Source organism: Ranitomeya imitator, unplaced genomic scaffold (assembly GCF_032444005.1).
Source record: "Ranitomeya imitator isolate aRanImi1 unplaced genomic scaffold, aRanImi1.pri SCAFFOLD_170, whole genome shotgun sequence".
NCBI lineage: Eukaryota > Metazoa > Chordata > Amphibia > Anura > Dendrobatidae > Ranitomeya > Ranitomeya imitator.
Genome location: NW_027194006.1, coordinates 462,306 through 477,120, shown reverse-complemented (window position 1 = coordinate 477,120; position 14,815 = coordinate 462,306). Strand labels below are relative to the sequence as shown.

Sequence of the window (14,815 nt, the reverse complement as noted above, 5' to 3'; positions counted from 1 at the left end):
TTATATTTTTGTACATGGGAGCAGTATTATAGTAGTTATATGCTTGTAAATAGGAGCAGTATTATAGTAGTTATATTCTTGTATATAGGGGCAGTATTATAGTAGCTATATTCTTGTACGTAGGGGCAGTATTATAGTTGTTATATGCTTGTACATAGAGGACAGTATTATAGTAGTTATATGCTTGTAAATAGGAGCAGTATTATAGTAGTTATATTCTTGCATATAGGGGCAGTATTATAGTAGTTATATTCTTGTATATAGGGGCAGTATTATAGTAGTTATATTCTTGCATATAGGGGCAGTATTATAGTAGTTATATTCTTGTAAATAGGAGCAGTATTATAGTAGTTATATTCTTGCATATAGGGGCAGTATTATAGTAGTTATATTCTTGTATATAGGGGCAGTATTATAGTAGTTATATTCTTGTAAATAGGAGCAGTATTATAGTAGTTATATTCTTGTACATAGGAGCAGTATTATAGTAGTTATATTCTTGTACATAGGAGCAGTATTATAGTAGTTATATTCTTGTACATAGGAGCAGTATTATAGTAGTTATATTCTTGTACATAAGAGCAGTATTATAGTAGTTATATTCTTGTACATAGGAGTAGTATTATAGTAGTTATATCCTTGTACATAGGAGCAGTATTATAGTAGTTATATTCTTGTACATAGGGGCAGTATTATAGTAGTTATATTCTTGTACATAGGGGGCAGTATTATAGTAGTTATATTCTTGTACGTAGGGGGCAGTATTATAGTAGTTATATTCTTGTACGTAGGGGGCAGTATTATAGTAGTTATATTCTTGTACATAGGAGCAGTATTATAGTAGTTATATTCTTGTACATAGGGGGCAGTATTATAGTAGTTATATTCTTGTACGTAGGGGGCAGTATTATAGTAGTTATATTCTTGTACATAGGTAGCAGTATTATAGTAGTTATATTCTTGTACATAGGAGCAGTATTATAGTAGTTATATTCTTGTACATAGGGAGCAGTATTATAGTAATTAATTTCTTGTAAATAGGGGGCAGTATTATAGTAGTTATATTCTTGTACGTAGGGGGCAGTATTATAGTAGTTATATTCTTGTACATAGTAGCGGTATTATAGTAGTTATATTCTTGTACATAGGGAGCAGTATTATAGTAGTTATATTCTTGTACATAGGAACAGTATTATAGTAGTTATATTCTTGTACATAGGGAGCAGTATTATAGTAATTAATTTCTTGTAAATAGGGGCAGTATTATAGTAGTTATATTCTTGTACGTAGGGGGCAGTATTATAGTAGTTATATTCTTGTAGATAGGGGGCAGTATTATAGTAGTTATATTCTTGTACATAGGAGCAGTATTATAGTAGTTATATTCTTCTACATAGGGGCAGTATTATAGTAGTTATATTCTTGTACATAGGTGCAGTATTATAGTAGTTATATTCTTGTACATAGGAGCAGTATTATAGTAGTTATATTCTTGTACATAGGAGCAGTATTATAGTAGTTATATTCTTGTACATAGGGGCAGTATTATAGTAGTTATATTCTTGTAGATAGGGGGCAGTATTATAGTAGTTATATTCTTGTACATAGGAGCAGTATTATAGTAGTTATATTCTTCTACATAGGGGCAGTATTATAGTAGTTATATTCTTGTACATAGGTGCAGTATTATAGTAGTTATATTCTTGTACATAGGAGCAGTATTATAGTAGTTATATTCTTGTACATAGGAGTGGTATTATAGCAGTTATATTCTTATACATGGGGCAGATGGTTAGTGTTAAAGCAGTTTTATTATTGATCCATCATTATATATTTTGTTTTAATAATTCATTAAGACACATAAAAATAAGTAACTTTGTAAAACATCTTATCAGAGAAATCTGCTGTTTTTCCTCATGGATTGATTTTTCTTTCAATTCAGGGGAAACATTTGTCTTTAGTGAAAACAGTTTCTCATCAGTGAGAGGGGAGAGGACAATTGATGCTCATTCTATGGAGAGAGGACGGGTGAGGAACTAGAGGCAGACATAGACATTCTACTGCAGGTTCTCCTGAATCAATAGTTAGACCTTAAAGGGATTCTCCATGAAAGTGATAGAATGGCTCCTGTTACACAATTCTAATAGTAGGCCATCCTAATCGAGTGTACCGAGCTGCAGCCTAAAAAAGAAAAAACGCTCCCGAGACCTGACAGAGGAGATGTATTGTAAGCGCACATGCCATTGAGCTGCTTAGAAGGACTGTGACAGGAGAATAAATAAACCTTCTCGACTGACTGAATACTAAAGATTTTTTCTCCAGCTTTAGTCCTCAGTCAGCTGAGGAGATGTGTTTCTCTCCTGTCACCTCTCCGGTATGTTGTGTGCTTCCATACAGCTCCTCTGACAGTTGAGACAGACGTCATGCTGACACGTGACTAGGATGGGCTGTGTGAATTAAGTGATGTGGGTCATTTCATTATATTCTAGAACACTTAACAATAAGCCAGATATATAATTAGTGACTGGCAGTGCCCAACACTCACCTGAATATGTGCCATGTATGCCTGCACCACTTCCAGACCGTAGATGTCGATTAGCTCATTCACCAACTGGATGCCCTTCTGATTCGCTGCTACCTGAGCTCGCAGGTCCGATAAATTATCATGGAGATTACGGGTTCCACTGCTGCCAGGTATTAGTCCTGGAGCCATTAGAGCCTCAGTGACCGCTGTCAGGACGCAAGAAGGAAAAAATATTTTACTGGGACTAATGTACCATGGAGTAATAGGGCTAGAAATCCCAAGAACCAACAATCTTGTAATTAAAGCAAATATTCACTCCAGAGCTGCACTCACTATTCTGCTGGTGCAGTCACTGTGTACATACATTACATTACTGATCCTGAGTTACATCCTGTATTATACTCCAGAGCTGCACTCACTGTTCTGCTGGTGCAGTCACTGTGTACATGCATTACTGATCCTGAGTTACATCCTGTATTATACCCCAGAGCTGCACTCACTATTCTGCTGGTGCAGTCACTGTGTACATACATTACATTACTGATCCTGAGTTACATCCTGTATTATACTTCAGAGCTGCACTCACTGTTCTGCTGGTGCAGTCACTGTGTACATGCATTACTGATCCTGAGTTACATCCTGTATTATACTCCAGAGCTGCACTCACTATTCTGCTGGTGCAGTCACTGTGTACATACATTACATTATTGATCCTGAGTTACATCCTGTATTATACCCCAGAGCTGCACTCACTATTCTGCTGGTGCAGTCACTGTGTACATACATTACATTACTGATCCTGAGTTACATCCTGTATTATACCCCAGAGCTGCACTCACTATTCTGCTGGTGCAGTCACTGTGTACATACATTACATTATTGATCCTGAGTTACATCCTGTATTATACCCCAGAGCTGCACTCACTATTCTGCTGGTGCAGTCACTGTGTACATACATTACATTACTGATCCTGAGTTACCTCCTGTATTATTCTCCGGAGCTGCACTCACTATTCTGCTGGTGGAGTCACTGTGTACATACATTACATTACTGATCCTGAGTTACATCCTGTATTATACCCCAGAGCTGCACTCACTATTCTGCTGGTGCAGTCACTGTGTACATACATTACATTACTGATCCTGAGTTACATCCTGTATTATACCCCAGAGCTGCACTCACTATTCTGCTGGTGCAGTCACTGTGTACATACATTACATTACTGATCCTGAGTTACATCCTGTATTATACTCCAGAGCTGCACTCACTATTCTGCTGGTGCAGTCACTGTGTACATACATTACATTACTGATCCTGAGTTACATCCTGTATTGTACCCCAGAGCTGCACTCACTATTCTGCTGGTGCAGTCACTGTGTACATACATTACATTATTGATCCTGAGTTACATCCTGTATTATACTCCAGAGCTGCACTCACTATTCTGCTGGTGCAGTCACTGTGTACATACATTACATTACTGACCCTGAGTTACATCCTGTATTATACCCCAGAGCTGCACTCACTATTCTGCTGGTGCAGTCACTGTGTACATACATTACTGATCCTGAGTTACCTCCTGTATTATTCTCCAGAGCTGCACTCACTATTCTGCTGGTGGAGTCACTGTGTACATACATTACATTACTGATCCTGAGTTACATCCTGTATTATACCCCAGAGCTGCACTCACTATTCTGCTGGTGGAGTCACTGTGTACGTACATTACATTACTGATCCTGAGTTACATCCTGTATTAAACCCCAGAGCTGCACTCACTATTCTGCTGGTGCAGTCACTGTGTACATACATTACATTACTGATCCTGAGTTACATCCTGTATTATACCCCAGAGCTGCACTCACTATTCTGCTGGTGCAGTCACTGTGTACATACATTACATTACTGATCCTGAGTTACATCCTGTATTATACCCCAGAGCTGCACTCACTATTCTGCTGGTGCAGTCACTGTGTACATACATTACATTACTGATCCTGAGTTACATCCTGTATTATACCCCAGAGCTGCACTCACTATTCTGCTGGTGCAGTCACTGTGTACATACATTACATTACTGATCCTGAGTTACATCCTGTATTATACCCCAGAGCTGCACTCACTATTCTGCTGGTGCAGTCACTGTGTACATACATTACATTATTGATCCTGAGTTACATCCTGTATTATACTCCAGAGCTGCACTCACTATTCTGCTGGTGCAGTCACTGTGTACATACATTACATTACTGATCCTGAGTTACATCCTGTATTATACCCCAGAGCTGCACTCACTATTCTGCTGGTGCAGTCACTGTGTACATACATTACTGATCCTGAGTTACCTCCTGTATTATTCTCCAGAGCTGCACTCACTATTCTGCTGGTGGAGTCACTGTGTACATACATTACATTACTGATCCTGAGTTACATCCTGTATTATACCCCAGAGCTGCACTCACTATTCTGCTGGTGCAGTCACTGTGTACATACATTACATTACTGATCCTGAGTTACATCCTGTATTATACCCCAGAGCTGCACTCACTATTCTGCTGGTGCAGTCACTGTGTACATACATTACATTACTGATCCTGAGTTACATCCTGTATTATACCCCAGAGCTGCACTCACTATCCTGCTGGTGCGGTCACTGTGTATATACATTACATTACTGATCCTGAGTTACAGATTGTTGATGATTTCTAATAGTAATCAGGAAGAAGAGTTCAGCTCTGAAGTGTAATACAGTAATGTACCGCAGCTATTTATTACATTTTAGATATAAGAAGCTTAAACATTATACAAAAAAGGAACATTCTTGCAGCTTTTGTGGTCACATATCAATGTTCTGCCCAACGCTCCAGAACAGGTGACACGTTCTCATCGTGTATAAGCAGCGGGGGGAGAATTACAGCTGCTACTGGGGGTCTCAGGTTTAGAGTCAGGAACATTTCTGCCTTACCCAATTTTGCGGTTTTTACCCTCAGGGGTGTCACGTCCGCTCACCTTCTTCTTGGAATGTTCCTTCCTTCACGAGTTTGAAGGACATAAAGACGGCGCCTTCTTCCTTCAAGGACTTGGAATGGGGCGGCATGGAGCCGGGGGTGATGCCTCCAATGTCAGCATGGTGCCCACGGGACGCCACAAAGAAAACCGGGCGAGGGGCTTCTACGCGGAAAACCTGCAAAAACCGTGTGAAGACAATGGAAACCGTCACTTATAATAAGAGGTATTCTACGACTGTGGGGAAGAGTCTCCGCGCCTCCTGCTGCCATGTGCAGTGCGGGCAAAAGTCCTAGGCGGGTGGAGGAGGAACGCTGCCGAGCAAGAAGGTTTCACTACAGAAGAGTCAATATAAAAATGGACATTTCAGCTGTAGAAGGTCCTGCGGGAGGAGTCACCCCACAATGTACTGGGAAACGGCCGCTCTATTTATTCTCTACGGGGCTGCGGGACGCCCGACCACCGCTCTATTTATTCTCTACGGGGCTGCGGGACGCCCGACCACCGCTCCATTTATTCTCTATGGGGCTCCCGGACGCCCGACCACTGCTCCATTTATTCTCTACGGGGCTCCCGGACGCCCGACCACCGCTTTATTTATTCTCTATGGGGCTGCCGGACGCCCGACCACCGCTCCATTTATTCTCTACGGGGCTCCTGGACGCCCGACCACCGCTCCATTTATTCTCTATCGGGCTCCCGGATGCCCGACCACCGCTCCATTTATAGTCTACGGGGCTGCCGGACGCCCGACCACCGCTCCATTTATTCTCTACGGGGCTCCCGGACGCCCGACCACCGCTCTATTTATTCTCTATAGGGCTCCCGGATGCCCGACCACCGCTTTATTTATTCTCTATGGGGCTGCCGGACGCCCGACCACCGCTCCATTTATTCTCTACGGGGCTCCCGGACGCCCGACCACCGCTCCATTTATTCTCTATCGGGCTGCCAGATGCCCGACCACCGCTCCATTTATTCTCTATGGGGCTGCCGGACGCCCGACCACCGCTCCATTTATTCTCTATGGGGCTGCCGGACGCCCGACCACCGCTCCATTTATTCTCTACGGGGCTCCCGGATGCCCGACCACCGCTCCATTTATAGTCTACGGGGCTGCCGGACGCCCAACCACCGCTCCATTTATTCTCTATGGGGCTCCCGGATGCCCGACCACCGCTCCATTTATTCTCTATGGGGCTGCCGGACGCCCGACCACCGCTCCATTTATTCTCTACGGGGCTCCCGGACGCCCGACCACCGCTCCATTTATTCTCTATGGGGCTGCTGGACGCCCGACCACTGCTCCATTTATTCTCTATGGGGCTCCCGGATGCCCGACCACCGCTCCATTTATTCTCTACGGGGCTCCCGGACGCCCGACCACCGCTCCATTTATTCTCTATCGGGCTGCCAGACGCCCGACCACCGCTCCATTTATTCTCTACGGGGCTGCGGGACGCCCGACCACCGCTCCATTTATTCTCTACGGGGCTGCGGGACGCCCGACCACCGCTCCATTTATTCTCTATGGGGCTGCCGGACGCCCGACCACCGCTCTATTTATTCTCTATGGGGCTCCCGGACGCCCGACCACTGCTCCATTTATTCTCTATGGGGCTGCCGGACGCCCGACCACCGCTCTATTTATTCTCTATGGGGCTGCCGGACGCTCGACCACCGCTCCATTTATTCTCTACGGGGCTCCCGGACGCCCGACCACCGCTCCATTTATTCTCTATAGGGCTCCCAGACGCCCGACCACAGCTCCATTTATTCTCTATGGGGCTCCCGGACGCCCGACCACCGCTCCATTTATTCTCTATAGGGCTCCCAGACGCCCGACCACCGCTCTATTTATTCTCTATGGGGCTCCCGGATGCCCGACCACCGCTCCATTTATTCTCTATGGGGCTCCCGGATGCACGACCACCGCTCTATTTATTCTCTATGGGGCTCCCGGATGCCCGACCACCGCTCCATTTATACTCTATGGGGCTCCCGGACGCCCGACCACCGCTCTATTTATACTCTATGGGGCTGCCAGATGCCCGACTATTGCTCCAATATCAAAAATTACTGCACACTTGAAGCTGGTATGATGCAAATATATAACAAGTTTATTGTGTTCACAAAACAGGTTGCCACAAAAAGGAAACAAAAAGTGCAGATAGAAACCCAACGTTTCGACCCTCCCGGGCCTTATTCATGGGGTTACTTGATGCACGCTAGGATACATATGTAGGTGGCAGGCATAGGGTAGGAGGGCAAGTCCCTTGGTATATAAGCTGTCGCTGTGTATAGCTGGATGACCCGTGCGGGCAGCACTCCTGAGGCTTGTAGTGACGTGAATGGAGGGTGCTGGATGAGCGGCACTCCTGCGCCCTGCTGCTGCGGCCATTGCTCCATTTATTCTCTATGGGGCTGCCGGATGCCTGACCACCGCTCCATTTATACTCTATGGGGCTCCCGGACGCCCGACCACCGCTCCATTTATTCTCTATGGGGCTGCCAGACGCCCAACCACCGCTCTATTTATTCTCTATAGGGCTCCCGGATGCCCGACCACCGCTCCATTTATTCTCTATGGGGCTCCCGGATGCCCGACCACCGCTCTATTTATTCTCTATGGGGCTGCCAGACGCCCAACCACCGCTCCATTTATTCTCTATGGGGCTCCCGGACGCCCGACCACCGCTCCATTTATTCTCTATGGGGCTCCCGGATGCCCGACCACCGCTCCATTTATTCTCTATGGGGCTCCCGGACGCCCGACCACCGCTCCATTTATACTCTATGGGGCTCCCGGATGCCCGACCACCGCTCTATTTATTCTCTATGGGGCTGCCGGATGCCCGCCCACCGCTCTATTTATTCTCTATAGGGCTCCCGGATGCCCGACCACCGCTCCATTTATTCTCTATGGGGCTCCCGGATGCCCGACCACCGCTCCATTTATTCTCTATAGGGCTCCCGGATGCCCGACCACCGCTCCATTTATTCTCTATGGGGCTCCCGGATGCCCGACCACCGCTCCATTTATTCTCTATAGGGCTCCCGGATGCCCGACCACCGCTCCATTTATTCTCTATGGGGCTCCCGGATGCCCGACCACCGCTCCATTTATTCTCTATGGAGCTGCCAAAAAAAGCAGAGTGCAGGGAAGGAACAGAGAAACAGTCGTTCCCAGGTCATTTTTATCAAACGATGAATGTCTTAAAAATATAACATAAAAAGGGAATTAATTATCATATGAGCCATGATATGACCAACGGGGGATACAATTCCAATAATAATCTTTAAATCAGCACAGTGATGGCTTTATATTCAAGTGAGTAGTAATAGGCTGTAGTACCAGGCACGGCCACAATCTTACATAAGGCGCTGTGCAGGTAAAAATCAACATGGGCAATAAAAAATAACCATATAAAAACAGAAAATGATACTCTGAGACTATGACATACGGAGAAAGATAAGGCCGGTGTTCGGTGGCCACTTACTGGTGTGATCACTGTCAGATCCGGCAGGTGACTGCCCCCGGCACATGGGTGATTGCTCAGAATCACGTCACCCATTTTCAGATCATCTTTCAAGTTTCTAATCTAAAACCAAACAAAAATGTAAAACTCATTTAGTCAAATCACAAAGATATCCTGAATTGTCCGAATGATGGAAATAATCAGTGCGGTCCAGGACTGGATGGAGCAGGGAAAAAAGAGCACAATCCAAGAACCCTACATGTTTCCTACTTTCCGATCTACGAAGCAGGTTGTGTTTTTTCCTGGGGTGGGCCGCATTCTTTATATTTTATAAAATTAAAGAGGTTGTCCACTACTTTTTTTTACATCGACGATCTATCGTTAGGGTAGGTCATCAATGTCTGATTGGCCGGGGTATGACACCCAACACTCCCACCGATAAGCCGTTATCGACGGTGGCCTCCGGCTGGAAGTACTGACTTGCCGAGCTGCTCAGTCTACTTGTATTGGCTGCCGTGGGATACTGCACATCCGCCTCTTATTGATTTGAATCGGAGGCGGATGTATATTACCCTGCGGTGACCAATAGAAGTAGAGAAGCAGCTCGTCAAGCGAGTATTTCCGGCTGGAGGCTGCCACCACCGATACCGGCTGATCGGCGAGCGCGCCAGGTGTCGGACCCTGGCCAATCACACATTGATGACCTATCGTGTAATAGTAGTGGATAAGCTCATTAAGGTTTCTTTTTTGTTTGTTTGTTTTCCCACGTGGTCTTCAGGATTTTATTCTGCAGGTTGTTACCAAAGAGGAAAGTATAAAAAAAAATACTACAAATTTGTATGTTCTACCATATTGGGTTAAAAAAAAATAGAAGTCTTAGTTCATCAGTTTAGATTTTAGGCGCAAAACTGTTTGAAACCTTGAAAAAAAATGCTGTGACCTTTGTAATTTTTTTTACGCCAGTCGTGGCTCCTCTCATTCCTTCCTTGAAAGTGGGCATCACCCAGTGGTAGGAATATGGCCGAGCCCGGACGAAAAAAACCCCCATCACAATTTGGGCCAGAAAAGTGACATAAATGACAACAAATGTTCTAAGGTCCCTGCCTGGACTGCAGTCCTTGTGGAGGTGCACGGCAGGGGGAAAGATGTGTCACATTCATTTAGAGGAACAAGACTCTAGAATTTGGCACATCTCACTCCGGTAGACATTACAACAAGACTGGCGTCCTGAGGAGCTGGTGATAGATGCAAGAGGCCTCACCTGAAATTGGACAGTTTCCTGCATCGCCCCTAAATGCACTGGAATATGGGGGGCATTAGACACCAAACCTCCATCAGGACCAAAGAGAGCGCAAGAAAAGTCCAGGCGTTCCTTGATGTTGGTGGAGATGGCCGTTCTTTGAAGGATTCGGCCCATTTGTTCTAAGCAGAAAGAGGGGGATGTCTGATTAATAACAAAATGGACGTAGGTCTTCTACTCACGTAATACAAGAAAATATAAGAGTCTGACCGGCGATGCTCATAAAACGGTGGGAAAAGATGGACAACTGGATGGTGTCGAGCTCCGGTCCAATCGTTTTCTGCTTTCCGCTCCCCACAGCAATGTGGATGTCACCATACTCTGTTATTGAGGCCGTGCAGTCAGGCTCCACCAACACAGTGCTAAAGATACAAACATATGTTAAACCTGGATCCAGAGGTTTATCGTTCAGTCACAGGCTTGATTTCATACCAGAAAGCACGTGAACACCAGATTTGCAGCCCTGAGCGGCCATGCATGGACTCCCCTTAGTATATCATGTGCTTTGCCTACAGCTCAGAGATGCAAGGATATCTCAAGATGATCATTGGGTCTAGTAATTGTAGCCAAGTGATCAACAGTTCATCCAGTTCCTTTAGCGCCAAGGACTTCTCAAAAGGCTTTATACTTGTGCTCAATTTGGGGTTAGAGGTACAAGTTACTGTCCAGTTGATATTGGTGACTGGTCATGTCACATACATGCCGGAGGAGCTCCTCTGACACCGGCTCATGCCTCTACAGCAGGTGGACGTGCCTCAAAATCAAGACTATATCGGAAGAAACATTGTCCTTATTCAATTTCACGACCTCTTCCACCTTGTCTATCAAACCTGCGGTTTCCTTCCTCTCCCTTATGTCAGGTTCCACGTCTCGATTAAAGAGGCATCTTTAGACAAAACCAAGCAGCCTCCATGTGATCTTACATATGAGTGACCCGAGACTCCCTCTACTCTACAAGATTTAATAAACACTCAGAAGAACTAAATATAATAGATCGGAGCCTCACGATTCCTCACGGCTGCCCAGGATACTCTTCAGTGGCTCATGCTCTCAGTACCCTAAGTCTGCTCACTCCCACCCAGCCTTGTGAGGGGTTCTTGGATTTATTCCCCCTCTTTTTCTTATTCTACAAGTTCCTTGTGCTCCTTCCTGTTCTCCGTCTCTTCCTCTTAGGCCGGTTTCACACGTCCAGATAATTCCGGTACCGGAAAAAAATCGGTACCGGAATTATCCGTGTCCGTGTGGCCCTACGTTTCTGTGGCACATCAGTGTGGCACACGTGCGGCACACTTGTGCCGCCCGTGTGCCCACTGGGTACCACACGCACCGTGCTGGATACCACACGTACCAGCATCTGGTGCTGAAGCCCCGATTCATATCTTCCCTGCAGCAGCGTTTGCTGCAGAGAAGATATGAATAATAGTATTTAAAATAAAGATCTATGTGCCCACCGCCCTCCCACCCCCTGTGCGCCCCCCCCGCTGTTCTGAAAATACTCACCCAGCTCCCTTGTTGGCTGTCGCTGCTTCCTGTTCTGGCCGCATCTTCTCCTGTATGCGGTCACGTGGGGCCACCGATTACAGTAATGAATATGTGGCTCCACCCATATGGGAGGTGGAGCTGCATATTCATGACTGTAAATGAGCGGCCCCACGTGACCGCATACAGGAGAAGATGCGGCCAGAACAGGAAGCAGCGACAGCCAATGAGGGAGCTTCAGCACCAGTGGGGGGGACAGCGCTTAATGTAGCGCTGTCTCCTGCACGGCACACGGACTTCACGCGGACAACGTCCGTGTGCGGTACGTGTTTTACACGGACCCATTGACTTTAATGGGTCCGTGTAATACGTGCGCTCCCACGAACACTGACATGTCTCCGTGTTTGGCACACGGAGACACGGTCCGCAAAAAAATCAATGACATCTGCACAGATGCATTGATTTTTATGTGTCTACGTGTGTCAGTGTCTCCGGTACGTGAGGAAAGTGTCAACTCACGTACCGGAGACACTGACGTGTGAAACAGGCCTTAGTCCACATGTTGACTTTGTAGCAGATAATTTTTTATGTTATCTTTTCACTTGGAAGTTCACAGACACTATTTGTGCATTTTAATAGCCGAACGTGACTTACGTAATGGTCAGCTACTTGAAGACGGATATAACTATAACCTGTTTGTACTTTCTCTTCCACACTAGACCTGTATAAAAGCACGGTCCTTCTGCACTCATCCCCCTCAACAATTTAAACCTGCTTTTAGTGCGCATACCAGTTTAATAAGTCCAGGAATGGTCTCATTTTTCTATAACTTGGGGGCAGTTCCTCCTCATTAAAGAGGCAAAGACCTGCCCTCACTTTCTGTAAAGAGGCAAAGACCCACCTCCACTTCCTTGTAAATAGGCAAAGACCTGCCCCCACTTCCTGTAAAGAGGCAAAGACCCGCCCCCACTTCCTGTAAATAGGCAGACCTGCCCCCACTTCCTGTAAAGAGGCAAAGACCCGCCCCCACTTCCTGTAAAGAGACAAAGTCCCACCCTCACATCCTGTACAGAGGCAAAGACCTGCCCCCACGTCCTGTAAATAGGCAAAGACCTGCCCCCACTTCCTGTAAAGAGGCAAAGACCCGCCCCCACTTCCTGTAAAGAGGCAAAGACCTGCCCCCACTTCCTGTAAAGAGGCAAAGACTCGCCCCCACTTCCTGTAAAGAGACAAAGACCCGCCCCCACTTCCTTGTAAAGAGACAAAGACCCGCCCCCACTTCCTGTAAAGAGACAGAGACCTGCCCTCACTTCCTGTAATTTGGGTCAGTACTTCTGTTGCTAGAGACGGATTACACTTGACAACAGGCAGTGAGCAGCAGATTACACAGGATACATTAAGTAGTCAGCACTTCTAATGATTTTTGTTGGGGTTAAGGCAACTTTGTTTCCAAATAAAATTATTTGTTGCTTGTCAAATTGTCTGACAATACAGAAACTATATCTAGGCCCTTGAACAGATTTTTTCTATAGTTTATCCCACCGATTCTGGCCAGAATAGCAACTAATGTGGACAGGAGCCTCCTGACATAATGTTGGGGAAGGTATGGTTGGGGCAACTTGAATTCAAGCCTTCTTTGTTCTGCAGATAAATAAACCGCTGGCAGATGAGCCTGGCATTGGCTAGCTCCACTCTCCCCATAGGAAACATATGAATGCTCAGCATGGTGTTAATGTGTACGGGTGAGAGGGGTTGGGAATGATAGCTGTCGGGAAAACATCATCTAATGTGTAAGGGCACCATACGGCCCACAGCCTCTCCAGTACTGGAAGCTCATATTACACTCATCCACTGACAGATCTTATTGATCCGTAGATGGCCACAATAGATTCAATACTTCATAATCTCGGCATTATGTGATGTCCGCACCTGTTCTTATCAATAATAATGGCCGGCCCATCAATTGTGTGGTCACAGGATAGGTCCTCCAGAAGATACACACTGGTGTCCATGTATCCTTCTTCAAAATAGCATTTAGTGACCTGCGAGGAGGTGACAGATTAAGAAAGGAGAAATAAAGTGTTGTCAGATTAAAAACAGAGAAGTCGATAGCACTAAAATAAAAGACATCATTGGTTTGTGGGATGTGTGTCCACTGGGCGAGTGGAGTGGGTGAGTTGTGTGCGGCAGATGTCCAGTGTGGATGTGGTGGGTTGTCGTCAGTGCCGGTGGCATGTGAATGTGAAGTGTGGCCAGCAGGCAAGTGGCGTGAGCGTGAAATGTGATCAGAAGAGAGTTTATTCAATAGGTAGGTGGAGTGTGTCCAGCTGGTGATTGGCGTGAGAGTGTAAAAAGTGTCACACGGGTGGGTTGTGTCTGTGTAGGGTCCTGTGTGCACAATTATTCAGTGGTCGAGTGGGACATAAGTCCAGTGATTGCAATACACAGAATTTGCCTGGCATTGGATTATTGGGTATAATGAATGTGTGTGACATGTATCTAGCGGATAGATGACGTGTGTGACATGTATCTAGCAGATAGGTGACGTGTGTGTGACATGTATCTAGCAGATAGGTGACGTGTGTGTGACATGTATCTAGCAGATAGGTGACGTGTGTGTGACATGTATCTAGCAGATAGGTGACGTGTGTGTGACATGTATCTAGCGGATAGGTGACGTGTGTGTGACATGTATCTAGCAGATAGGTGACGTGTGTGACATGTATCTAGCAGATAGGTGACGTGTGTGACATGTATCTAGCAGATAGGTGACGTGTGTGACATGTATCTAGCAGATAGGTGACGTGTGTGACATGTATCTAGCAGATAGGTGACGTGTGTGACATGTATCTAGCAGATAGGTGACGTGTGTGACATGTATCTAGCGGATAGGTGACGTGTGTGTGACATGTATCTAGCAGATAGGTGACGTGTGTGTGACATGTATGTAGCAGATAGGTGACGTGTGTGACATGTATCTAGCAGACAGGTGACGTGTGTGTGACATGTATCTAGCAGATAGGTGA

General features: G+C 45.9%; 1 protein-coding gene across 2 annotated transcripts in view; it reads right to left on the bottom strand.

The window, feature by feature from the left end:
• LOC138654531 (5-oxoprolinase-like) overlaps window positions 1–14,815 on the bottom strand; it is a 48,693-nt gene that overhangs the window by 14,057 nt on the left and 19,821 nt on the right. For both annotated transcript variants that reach the window (XM_069743461.1, XM_069743462.1), the window contains 6 exons: window positions 13,719–13,831; window positions 10,521–10,672; window positions 10,272–10,432; window positions 9,032–9,133; window positions 5,535–5,709; window positions 2,546–2,730 (listed from right to left, as the gene is read on the bottom strand). In XM_069743461.1, the coding sequence (XP_069599562.1) occupies window positions 2,546–2,730; window positions 5,535–5,709; window positions 9,032–9,133; window positions 10,272–10,432; window positions 10,521–10,672; window positions 13,719–13,831 (888 nt within the window). The remainder of the gene's footprint in view (window positions 1–2,545; window positions 2,731–5,534; window positions 5,710–9,031; window positions 9,134–10,271; window positions 10,433–10,520; window positions 10,673–13,718; window positions 13,832–14,815) is intronic.